Here is a 13,030-nt window from a genome sequence, read left to right on the forward strand (position 1 = left end):
ATGCGGGGAAAAAAGCATCAAATAATCACAAGTTATATATTTATTTGTTGTCCTGTGACTAGATACTGTGAGAAGTACACAAGGTGCCTCTAAGTGCAGTACTGGCAGTTTATTTTGACACATAAGGGTTAAAAACTCTTACAGAAGTTTCCATAATGGTAAGCCTGTAACCTGATAATTCTCAGCATGCAGCATTGTTCTATGTGGATGGGTTAAGGAGAGGGAGCCGACTCCCGGCTGTCTGGTATCCAGGACGCTGGCACATGCAGGTGGAGAGAACAACGGCGTGGCCGGGCTCCTTCATCAGAGCCGCACATGCTCCAAAACGCGTTACCATCCACCTCCACCTGACACCAGCCGTGTGCATTCCAGCGTGGTTCCGGAAGCCGCGGCACTGTTCTCTTCACCCGCACGTGCCAGTGTCCTCCTGGAAACCGGACAGCCGCGAGTCGGCTCCCTCTCCTTAACCCATCCACACAGGACAATGCTGGATGTTGAGAACTATCAGGTTACAGGCTTACCAATATGGAAACTTCTGTACTTGTTTTTAACCCTTATGTGTCAAAATAAACTGCCAATACTGCACTTAGAGGCGTACTTCTCACATTGCTACAGAGCTGCTTCTTCTCTTAACCACTTGCCTTCTGTGCACTTAAACACCCTTCCCATCCAGGCCAATTTTCAGCTTTCAGCGCTCTCACACTTTGAATGACAATTGCGCGGTCATGCTACACTGTACCCATATGAAATTTTTATCATTTTTTTCACACAAATAGAGCTTTCTTTTGGTGGTATTTAATAATCTCTGGGTTTTTCATTTTTTACAAAAAAAAAGAAAAAAGACAGAAAATTTTGAAAAAAAAAAAAAAGTTTTCTTATTTTCTGCGAGTAAATTTTGAAAATAAATTTTTCTCCCTCACTGATGTGCGCTGATGAGGCGGCACTGATGGGCACTGATAGGCTGCACTTATGGGCACTGATAGGCTGCACTTATGGGCACTGATGAGGTGGCACTTATGGGCACTGATGAGGTGGCACTTATGGGCACTGATGAGGAGGTACTAATATGCCGCACTGATGAGCACTGATAGGCGGCACTGATAGGCGGCACTGATAGGCGGCACTGATAGGCACTGAGAGGTGGCACTGCTGGGTACTGAGAGGTGGCACTGCTGGGCACTGAGAGGTGGCACTGACGGGTGGCACTGATGGGCACTGATAGGCGGCACTGATGGACACTAACGGGTGGCACTGATGGACACTGACGGGTGGCACTGATGAGCACTGATGGGCGGCACTGATGAGCACTGATGGGCAGCACCATCAGTGCCCACACGCAGTGCCCATAGTGCTGCCAGTCAGTGCTCATCAGTGCCTAGATGAGCAGGCACTGATGGGCACTGACTGGCAGCACTATGGGCACTGATTGTGGGCATTGATGGGGGCACTGATGGCGGGCACTGTGGGCACTGATGGGGGGGGCAATGTGTGTGTTTTTTTTACCTTCAGTAATCAGGGCACTGGTGATCAGTGCCCTGATTACATGTCTCTGTGTCCCCAGCGGCTGTCGGCTCCCCCTCCTTCCTCACACTGCAGTGTCTGTGTGAGGAAGGAGCGCCGGCGATGAGAGATGATCTCATATGTTTACATATGAGATCATCTCTCATTGGACGGCTTGATCACGTGGTGAATGGCCGCTGTGATTGGCCATTCACCACGATCTGTGATCGGCCGTGTCCAAGGGGACACAGATTCTCCTCGCTGCGCGCTCGCAGGAGCGCGCGGGGGGGCGTGTCACTGGAGGCCGTTTAAAAACGGCCTCCCGAAAATTCGAGTCCACGCTGCAGCCGTATATAGGCTGTAGCGCGGATGTGAGGAGGTTAAGTGCTGCCCGAGTGTGTGCTGAAAAGAATCACCTATTGGACCTAAGTGTTTTGTCCCACGGAAGCGCCCACATCCTCCTCAGTCTGATGGTTTGATGTCATCAGAATGGTATAAATTACTGTATCGTTAAAGAGAAAATATATTTTCAGCTAGTTAGTATTATGAGTTATTAAAGCAACATTCACGTCATTTTTTTGTTACTTTTACATTTTTACCAGCTTGTTCTTCCACATTTTCTTCATATAAAATAGAGAGACTTGTAGAATAGCCACTACATTGAACCAACATTCAATTTGCAAAATTTTTTACTTAATTTCAACCTCTTTTGAGGCTTGGTTTCAACCACTTTCAAGGCAACTGTTTCCTAAAGATCATATATGGTGTATATGGTAGTCAAATGCAACCTAATATTTTTCCTATTCCTTTCAAAACAGATGGTAATGGAGAATCCAGTAGTGAAGAGCCTGACTACCTAGTTTTCTTTAAGCCCCAGATCACACCAGTATGACTTCAGGTACGACATGTGATTTACAAATCGTACCCGAAGTAGCATCTATGGCAGTGTCTTAATAGGTACAGTTTCAAGTAGTGAGATTTGAGTAGTCATGTATTACTTTTTTCAAGACTTCAACACAATTTCACTGCCATAGACTACAACATAAATTGTGCTGCAAATCGTACCTGTGTCTATATAAGCACTACTTGAGCCTGAAAGAGGTTAAATATTAACCCTTTGCTAGTTAAACTTTTGTTCAATACATGGGTTCAAAATCAGGTCCCTGCACAGCCTGACCATCACTGTTCCTTTCTGTGACATAGATAGACTATGAAATAGTATTAAATTGTGGTTGAAGTCGGGCTTGAAATCACGCCACTCGTATCCACTGTGACTGTAGGCTATATTCATTAATTTGGCACAGCATAAAACATGTAGCTGATTATGTGAATTAGGCACCAGTGCCTGTAAAATTATTTTGGCATCTGATAAAGATTTATCAAGTGTTAGAAAAGTTTAGGCCACTAACAATGCTAACGGCATGGTTACTGATCTGACCTGGGCAAAGGGGTTTCTAACTGACTTCCATTTCTGAATTTCGATCCCTATCCTTGTGGTCGATAGAAACCACTTATTAAATATTTGACTGCTTTGCAATTCCAAAAATGGAAATGAACTACACAAGTTCAAAACAAACTGCCATATGTATGGCCAGCTATAAGATTCTATACACTGTTGGTTGCCAAATGAACGTTCGTATGAACATTTGTACAAACATTTGTACGAAAATTCTGCTCAGTACATCTGATGACTTAATGAATGTCATTTGAAAGTATTTAAACATTTTATTTGATTTTGACATTCAATCCTTGAATAATTGTTAGAAATTAATTATTTTGAGAACAATTTTTTATCCCATTCATTTGATTTTCCTCACCACTGCGGTCAAAAATAAAATGTTGATTTAACCCCACTAAAGATTCGAAAATTGAACAAAGTTTCTGAAAATGAGTATTTTCTAATAAAATTCTTCTAGTGTATGGCTAACTACAAACTTGAATTGTGAGTGGGAGAAGGAAGAAGAAGAAGAAGGAAGTAGAGCTTGAATATGTAATAAGCATCATATGTACGTAGGGAGACCATATGTGCAGAAGAGCAGGTATGCCAGGGGGCAATATATGCAGGAGGAGAGTGTGCAATGTATAGCGCCAACAGTACTGCAGAGGGTATTATGGGAAGAATTATGTGCAGGAGAGGATTGCAGGGAGTATGACAGTGGGCAGGATGCACAGGAATAGGACATGGAGAATTTTACATTAGCAGTATGTGCAGTACAGGATTTTAGAGGTATGACTGGTCAGTAAGTGCGGGAGAGAATTGTGGGAGGTATGATAGCAGGCATTATGTGCAGGAGCATGTGGAGGGTATGACAGTGAGCAGGACAGCTAATTGTTGACTCACAAATGGTTGTCGCTAATCTTTACATAATTAGCAACAAACCACTAAAAAATAAGGTTGTAAGCAAACTTGTATATAACAAGGTCTGAGAAATCTGCCCTATAATGCATTTGGCACCCATTTACGAAACTGTGTAATTATTAGGCAACCGCATGGGAGCTGAGCTCTTCACACAGAGTGTTCAAAGCACATGCACTGGGTACTGGCAGTTGAGGAATTAATGCACATAAACAGAAGACATAACCAGACAAATATGATCTGAAAGTTTAACAATTAGGTGCTATAAGATAAGGGGTTAAAGAAGAAGTACAGCCAAAGCTTGTTTGGCTGTACGTCTCCTATAGATCACAGGAATGCAGTTCATTCTGCACTCCTGTGACCCGTTTTCAGCCGACAGCAAGCTGACGTCACAGAGCTGGTCCAGGCTAGGGAAAGATCGCAACCAGATGCCTGGAGCTTGAGCCAGCTGCTCCCGCCCCCTCCACAGCCCAGTGCTCCAGTAATCGGGGGGCAGAGCAGAGAGCCACTAGCTCTTTGCTCACAGAGCACTGAGAACTGAGCGACCAGTGGTGTTTGATCACTCAGTTTTCAGTCTTAGTGTTGGCAGGGGATAGGTATGATTACAAAAAAAAAAAAAAAACTTCTCACTTAAACCTACATGAGCCGGGTACCATGTACTGAGGGGTTAACATACATGCCTTGGGTCTGAATGCTGACAAAATAGAACACATGCCTGGGGACTGAGCACTGACAACATAATGCATATGGGCTGAGGACTGGATATTGAAGGGTTATCCCATATGTGCAGAGAAATGGGGCTGGCTACGAAGACGTTATTGCTTAGATGTTGGGGGCAGAACTCTGAGCAGTTAATGCACACGCTCTGAATATCTGTCATTCAGCGGTTGGTGCACACACTCTTGAAGCAGATCACATACATGGCAGACATGTCACTGAGGGGATTAAGACTTATAAGCTGGGGGTAGGTTACTGAGAGCTGAAGCACTGAAGTTAATGCTAATGCACATACAATGCAGTCTGGTTACTTTTGGGTTAATGCACATGCTCTTCTTGTGTAAAACTGGTGTGTGTGTTCCAGGGGCAAGGTGCAGGTGAAAGACCAATGTTTGCCCCAACATACACACACACACAATCCCCCACTACACACTGCAAAGTACTGAGTGCTTCTGCAGAGGAGGGGGGATGAGCAGAGACTGATGCTAAACCTCCAGACTGTGTGAGTTCAATTTACATGAAGAGGACACTCTTAAGTCTGCAATTTGTGTGATGGAAATGTATGTAAGGGTAGGCAGGTGCTACCTCCTCCATGTTCCCCTTCTCATTGGGTGCCAAGTGTGGGTGACATAGGAGGCCTACCCCATGGTGGGTTCTCTTCTGGGCTACGCTGGGCACCTTGTATAGGGTCACTTCGCTACACATGGGGTTACCCTTGCTTTTTATCAATGCCCTTGGACAAGGCAGAGGCCGCAGTGGGGGAATACTCGACCTTAAAGCTGGTCTCTACTCTTAGAGATGAACATGCATCATGTAAACTTGCCCTGCAACTGTTCTCCAGTTTACTCTCAGTTCCCTGCGACAATGTACACCTTTTCTATTATCTGAATTTAGGAGGGACATACCAAGCCTTGTCCACATCTGCCTGTCCAGCATTTTCTGCTACAATTCTCCAGTAGCGGAGTGGGCCCCACCGTGCACCCTGCGCAGGCTTCATATGTGAGCATAACTTAACACTCGAACTTCCGTATCTCTATACAAGATGGGAACCTCTGCTTTGTGAATCTGCTCCTGTTGCTCTGGGAGACAGACCGCTGGTGGAAGGAGTGCCAACATTTTCCCTGCTGCTAGAGGCCATTCCACCTATAACAGGTACACGCTATCGACAGGCTACTGTAAAACTTCCATTACCCAAGGTAACCACTTGTGTCTTTACATTACTCCACTCCACTCCACACACCGATGTCTTTATACCCCAATGTGTTTAAGACCCACTCAGTGAACTATGTGTGTCGGTTACTTGCATTATACCCCTTTCGGTAACTTCAGACCAGGCAGGGCTAACGTTTCAAATGCTTTACTTAGAATAGTGCAAAGGCAATTACAGAGTCCAACATTTAACGGCATAGTTCTTTCCAAATTCCCTAAATCTAAAGCCTGGTACACACCACTCACATCTCCGATTGGAGCTGCTGTACTAACAATACAATGTTAGTACAGCAATCTCTCCACTGTGCTATTGTGTTCTGACAGGGGGGACAGCAAATCCAGCAGAACACTATGGTCAGCTACTGGTTTTCCAGCATGCACGTCTGACAGAAGCCAGCAGCATGAATGGCTTCTGTCGTACCGGCTGTTATACACACGGCCGAATGTCAGCCAGTTTTTAACTACACTACTACAGGCTTAAATACAGGCTGTGCACTGCTCTGGCATACCTGCAAAGGTAGTATTCATGTAGTACAAAGTCCATCAAAGGCTCCAGGGCTGGTGTCTTTGTTGCAAACCCCACGTTCTGATGTCTTTACATCCAGGCAGCGATAAGCGACATCCCTCTGCCCCTTCATGGGTGTCATTCACCTTCTCTCTCCCTTACGGGCACTGGTCTTGGCTCTCTACTAGGCTGGCTCCCTCAGGGGCTCTGAGCTCCAAACTTCCGAGTTTTCTGGGGGCCTCTCTCGGGGGCTAACCTCACCTCTCTTACCAGACTACTCTCCCATATTTATATTTAACACGATTAGTGGGCCGTACCCAGAAAAAAACCCGCCAAAAGACCAAAGAACTAGGAAAGGCATTAACTCCTTCCCTTCTGGCTGCGTCAGTGTCTAACTGGCTATTTTAATCTGCTTACATCTGTGACTGAGGAGTCTCTGAAAAGGAAACTATAGATTGTGTGTGCAGGAGGAGGTATAAAGGGAAAAGACCATTGTGTGTGTTGGAGGTGTTATGCCATTGAGGAAAGATCAATTTGCGTCCGCTGGAGGTATTCTTTGCATACTACATTTTCCCCAGATTTCCTAAGCTAAGGGAAAATTCCCTTGACAAGTGACAATTTTCTTGCAAAGAGAACAACCAATTAACAAATCCACCGCCATTGATATTGATCTTCAACTTAATGCCCCTTAGCAATCTAGCTTTCTGAATAGGCCTCTGGGTGGAACCCTTCTTCACTGGGAACTATGAAGAGTCAAGGTTATTTAGAAAATGTCCAACCAAAAAACACAGACAGACAAACACACACACACACACTGGCTAATATGATTTTGGCCAGAATACAATTAAGGGACAAAAAAAAAAAAAAGACTATATACTACTCAGCTTCCCCTACTCCCCAAAACATAACTAGCATGCAATCATTCAGAAAAGTCTTACATTGCAAACATAATAAAAAATTATAATCTTCACCATTTCCTGGTCAGTGGAAGTCTAGGCTAATTCCTGCCTACCAAATATTCGGTGATTGAGGTCATCTAATCTGTTGAGCACTCCTCCCTAGCTTTACAGCTAAGGAAGAAACCTTCTTTAAAACTCTGCTTCCCCTGTATCCCACTTGATGTTTGCAGCACAGAAATGCATGCATAATCCAGCAGAAAGTGAGTATATACAGTATATGGAAAGCAATAGAAAGGCACACTCTTTTCTGGTCTCTATATGCAAAATATTGTACAGTGTATCTGTTTTCTAGCTTCTTATTTAATAAATGAATAATTAACAGTTATATAAAGATGGATTAAATCAAGTTAATAAAGTGGTTAACACGCATCGAGTTATTTTCACTTGATAGTTGAATCACCTAGCAGCGTCTTATGTCTCAGGCACCTTAGTGTCAGAATCTGCATCTGACTTTCCAGTTCTCCGGATTCTGCTTCATGCTTTTAATTCAATTTCTTTTATGAGTAAAAGCCAAGTGGTAATGCGAACCCCCTTTTGTAGCAAGAAAAAATGAGACTCGAAGATCAGAATCAGAAACTGTGGAAAAGAAGTCTTACTGCCTGAGGCCCCACATATACAAGAATCTAGCAGATAACTCGACCCACCAGACTCCATCTATAAATGGGTTAACCGACTCCTAAAGATAATGTCTTCCCTCAAAGAAAATAAAGACAGACTGACTGGTAATATAACAGACATCCATTTTTCATTCTGAAATTTGACAGTTCTGGTTCTATTGCGTTCTTTGTTTTGATAAATTTGATGGGCAGCATGGTAGCTCTACAGTTAGCGCTCTTACATTTGAACGCAGTCCTAGGTTTAAATCCCACCAGGGACACTGCTTGTGTGGAGTTTAAGTGGGTTTCCTGCCATATTCAAAAATATACTGGTAGATAAACTGGTTTAACCCCAGACTGCTAATTCTGAATGCATGTGTGTGGCAGGAACATTAGTATTAATACATTCAGGGACAAGGGAGTGATGTGAATTGCCCTACAGGATCTGTAATAGGCTGGTGCTATATAAATAATGGGGCCATATAAAATAGAATCATTATAGAGTTTGCAGCTCTCCCACTGCCATCTTGCTGGTAGCCTTATTGTAAATATAAATGTGACAGATATGTAACTTTGTAATATCCTGTTAGGGGGTGTTTCTCTTAAGCAGGGACTGGAGTAATTGTCAGGATAGAAGAAAAATGGATGGGGCAAAATACCGTCACATTCTTGAGGAAAATCTGCTGTCCTCTGCCAGAAAGTTGTCAATGGGAAAAAGGTTTCCCTTCCAAAATGTAATGACCCAAAGCACACAGCAAAAATGACCATGCAGTAGTTGAAGGAGAAAAAGGTTAATGTCCTTGCATGGCTTAGTCAGAGCCCAGACTTAAACCACATTGAAAATCTGTGGAATAACTTGAAGACTGAAGTCCACAAATGGCCATCCCTAAAATGAACTGAACTTGAGCAGTTCTGCAAAGAAGAGTGGGCAAATATTGCAAAGTCTAGATGTGCAAAGTTAGTAGAGACATATCCCAACAGACTAAAGGCTGTAATTAAAGCAAAAGGTTGGTTCAACAAAATACTGAAGTAAGGGGGTGATCCTTTTTCCATCTCAGTGATTCTGTTTTTGAATTTTTTTCTGACATGTTGGTGTTATATCTTTCACTTGGATGTTATATGGTGCACTAGTAAATACAGCTGGATAAAACAAAAACTGTGTCTATCTTAGTTTCAGGCTGAAAAGCAACAAAATGTGATTATTTTAAAGGAGGGGGATTCTTTTCTATACATCATTCTGTACATTACTGGCACCTTGATAAATCACTGTGGAGCCAGGGAGTGGCACCTTGGACTCATATTACAATGTTTTATATATCGTTAGTTACATTCTTGGTTTTGACACTACAATTAAAGAATTAAGGCAGGGCCTGGGACAAGTTTCAGATTGGTGAAGATACTCAATAAAAAAGCATTTTTTGCCAGATCACCTTCCCTCTTCAACCATATCTCTTTTTTTCCTTACGGCAGTAACCCAAATGTGCAGTTAGGATGATGATTGCATGGCTTAGTCAGAGCCCAGACTTAAACCACATTGAAAATCTGTGGAATAACTTGAAGACTGAAGTCCACAAATGGCCATCCCTAAAATGAACTGAACTTGAGCAGTTCTGCAAAGAAGAGTGGGCAAATATTGCAAAGTCTAGATGTGCAAAGTTAGTAGAGACATATCCCAACAGACTAAAGGCTGTAATTAAAGCAAAAGGTTGGTTCAACAAAATACTGAAGTAAGGGGGTGATCCTTTTTCCATCTCAGTGATTCTGTTTTTGAATTTTTTTCTGACATGTTGGTGTTATATCTTTCACTTGGATGTTATATGGTGCACTAGTAAATACAGCTGGATAAAACAAAAACTGTGTCTATCTTAGTTTCAGGCTGAAAAGCAACAAAATGTGATTATTTTAAAGGAGGGGGATTCTTTTCTATACATCATTCTGTACATTACTGGCACCTTGATAAATCACTGTGGAGCCAGGGAGTGGCACCTTGGACTCATATTACAATGTTTTATATATCGTTAGTTACATTCTTGGTTTTGACACTACAATTAAAGAATTAAGGCAGGGCCTGGGACAAGTTTCAGATTGGTGAAGATACTCAATAAAAAAGCATTTTTTGCCAGATCACCTTCCCTCTTCAACCATATCTCTTTTTTTCCTTACGGCAGTAACCCAAATGTGCAGTTAGGATGATGATCTTACCAGTGTAGATGCTGGCACTGGAAGCTGGGATGCCAAACTGTGACTCGATGAACTTGGGAATGAAGGTAATAAAAGCGGTGACAATGGCACTCTCAGCTGTGTATGACAAACTCACAAAAAGGAATGTCATGTTGCTTAAAATTCTTACTGCTGCTCTTGGAAGGTCTAAAAATGACAAGAGATGAATTTTATAAACAATGAAGGGAGAAATAAACAATACATGTAGGATCCTTGAAATGAAAGGCGTGCAATGGAGTTTCTGCTAGTGAAGTTTTTTTGTTGTTCATGTGTAAGATAAGTAAACGAGGAATAAAATATCAATCCAAACAGGAAAGAATTGGAAACAGTGTTAAATATTCCGTTGAAATTACACCAGATGCAAAGATTGTATTAGTTGTAAAGAGCATTATGTGTGGTAGTACTCTTCAAAGTAGACCTATAGTGTTGGGAAAACTTCTATGCAGCAAAGGAGATGGGTAAGTATTGGCTTTTTTGTTCATTTGAAAGTGTCACTGTATTTTAGAAAGGTGATATACAACTAATAGCCCCACAGCAATTCGGCATCACCCACCTCTATAATCTGAGCCCAATCCCTTGAATAGGCTTCACCAATTTCCCATATTTCACTGTAAAGAGGTTACATTGTGGAAAAATTTGGAATAATTTAAATCTCCGAATGTTAACTGGGTCTGTTACATCTAATCATCCCACAATTTATCCTTGTTGGGTTTCCACCGTAAACAGGACTAGATCGTGTTTATACGCGATAATACCAAAGACCAATACATTTTCACCAATTGAAGAACCAAGTATAATGTCTAACCCATTGTCTAGCTCTTTTTCACTCACTATTCTCCTCTTTTTCTGTATCTGTGCACTACGTAAAGTGGATTTACAGACAGAATGTTTCTTTCCAGTTTTGGATGACATACATTGTTACTGTTTTTATTGTTATCTATTATCCACTGGCCACTTTAACATCTTAAAACCCTAATATAACATTATATGACCCTTACTGTAATTATCGTATGTATTTGGGGATATAAAGAAAGGGTGTGTATGTTGACGGTAACCATTAAGAGTACAACCTATCACAGCAACCTGTCTGCAAGGCTGAAGATATGACTTAGTCTTTACCTCTAAAATTCTTGCCAAATCCAATAGATGGGCCAACACCAGTGTCCGTTTTTACTTTGTTGCTGGATTTCTCCTTCATCACATCATCATCACTGGACACGTCGTATGAATTACTTTTCTTTTTCTTCTTTTTTTTCTTCTGTCGAGGTGGAAGCTTTTTGGGGAAGCTAAACATTGGGAAAATAACCAGTAGCATTGCCATTGCACACAACAGGAATCCACTCCACCTGCAAAAAGGAAGGAGGTGGGAGATAATATATGCCAATGAACTTATTTGAGAATCAGTATGCAATGCTAATTTGTGTCAGGTGACTTAACATCTAACGAATGTCACATCTGTTATCTGTTACAATGATTTTGATTTACTAAAGACAAATAGACTGTGTACTCTGCAAATGCATTTGCTTCAGAATTTAGTGAATGAGGGGAAGCTCTGCTGACTTTCATCATCCAATCATGTGCATGCAAAAATGCAGTTTTTTTTTTTTCTTAGCATGTGATTGGGTATTCTTTGAGAAGTGAAGCTCTATATCATTTACTAAGCTCTGGAGCAACTGCATTTGCAAAGAGCACAGTGTATTTGCCTTTGGTAAACCAACCACCATGTCTATTATTGTTTGTCAAACAGCTGTTAAAATTTTCACACTCTAGTCCAGCCTTTCTTGAAACAGCTTTCAAGTCTCGGGGAACCCCTGCTAAAAATGACTATTTTTACAACTCCTGATACATTAGTGTGATGGTCAGTGGGATGAATGCTCCTTACACTTGTAGATATTGGGAAGAATTACCTTCTTCCAGATAGCTAAAAAGATCAATGATGTCAAGGGAACTTATCTGAGAGGCAGAAATTGCTCATTGCTCAAGGAACCCCTAGCAAACTCTGGAGGAACCCTAGGGTTCCATAAAACCCTGGTTGAGAACCACTGCTCTAGTCTAACTCCAAATAACTAAAGGTTATAGATAGAGGGGAATTCCATCTTATTGGCTTCATACATACATATATAAGTGTTTGTTGTTTTACTGAAAAAAAAAAAAATTATCTTTACAAACATGTTATACTTACCTGCTCTGAACAGCCCCGAACTTCCTCCTGTTGGGTTCCCTGTCGGCACTCTTGGCTCCTCCTCTTATTTGTGTGCCCCTTGTTATACGGGCAAACCTGTGGCTCGATCCAGAGCCAGGCTGTGTGTATTTTTTGACACACACAGCACATCTCAGCCTACCCCCACTCTCTCCTCTCTCCTCTGCCTCGTTTCCACTGAGCGGATCGGTTTGGATTGGTTCGGTACGGTATGCTAATTTGAGTGTTTCCATTATGAAAGTGGCCCATACAACCGAACCAAAGCGCACCATTCCTGGTCCTGCTTCAGATGTAGGGCCATAGGAAATGGTACGGTACGGTCAGGGCGGAGCTACTGGCGTCACACGATAGATTCCACTGATTAGCAGACAGGAAAACTTCAATGCTCACGTCAAATGAAAGAGCAAAACAAACACCTCATTTGGTGTAAACCTTGCATGGTCCCTGGTGGCCCGACTTGCAGTGGAAACGCTCACCTGAATAGACCAGACCATTCTAACCCTTCGTTTCCGCTCAGTGGAAACGAGGCATTATATATCCACAAGGCATTGCATTATGTTATACAGGAAATTATTCATTGCTAATTTTGGCTTGCTCAGACTGTTCTGCAAGTCCTAAATAACAGAGAATGGTGATGCCATTAATAACTCCTTTTGGCTTATCCAAACCTCTCTCTGCATGTCCTAAGGAACAAACAATGGTGATGCCATCGACAATCTGTTGACCTGCACTTTCCACAGATATTAGCCTGCTGTTGTTGTTTAGAAT

General features: G+C 42.1%; 1 protein-coding gene across 1 annotated transcript in view; it reads right to left on the reverse strand.

Moving 5' to 3' along the window:
• Positions 1-13,030, reverse strand: part of SLCO5A1 (solute carrier organic anion transporter family member 5A1) — a 140,919-nt gene that overhangs the window by 64,824 nt on the left and 63,065 nt on the right. Inside the window, exons 3-4 of the mRNA XM_082259564.1 lie at positions 11,182-11,408; positions 10,045-10,209 (exon numbers count right to left, since the gene is read on the reverse strand). Of these exons, the coding sequence (XP_082115690.1) occupies positions 10,045-10,209; positions 11,182-11,408 (392 nt within the window). The remainder of the gene's footprint in view (positions 1-10,044; positions 10,210-11,181; positions 11,409-13,030) is intronic.

The sequence above is a fragment of the Pelophylax lessonae genome (assembly GCF_965119305.1).
Source record: "Pelophylax lessonae genome assembly, chromosome: 5".
NCBI classification, from domain to species: Eukaryota; Metazoa; Chordata; class Amphibia; order Anura; family Ranidae; genus Pelophylax; species Pelophylax lessonae.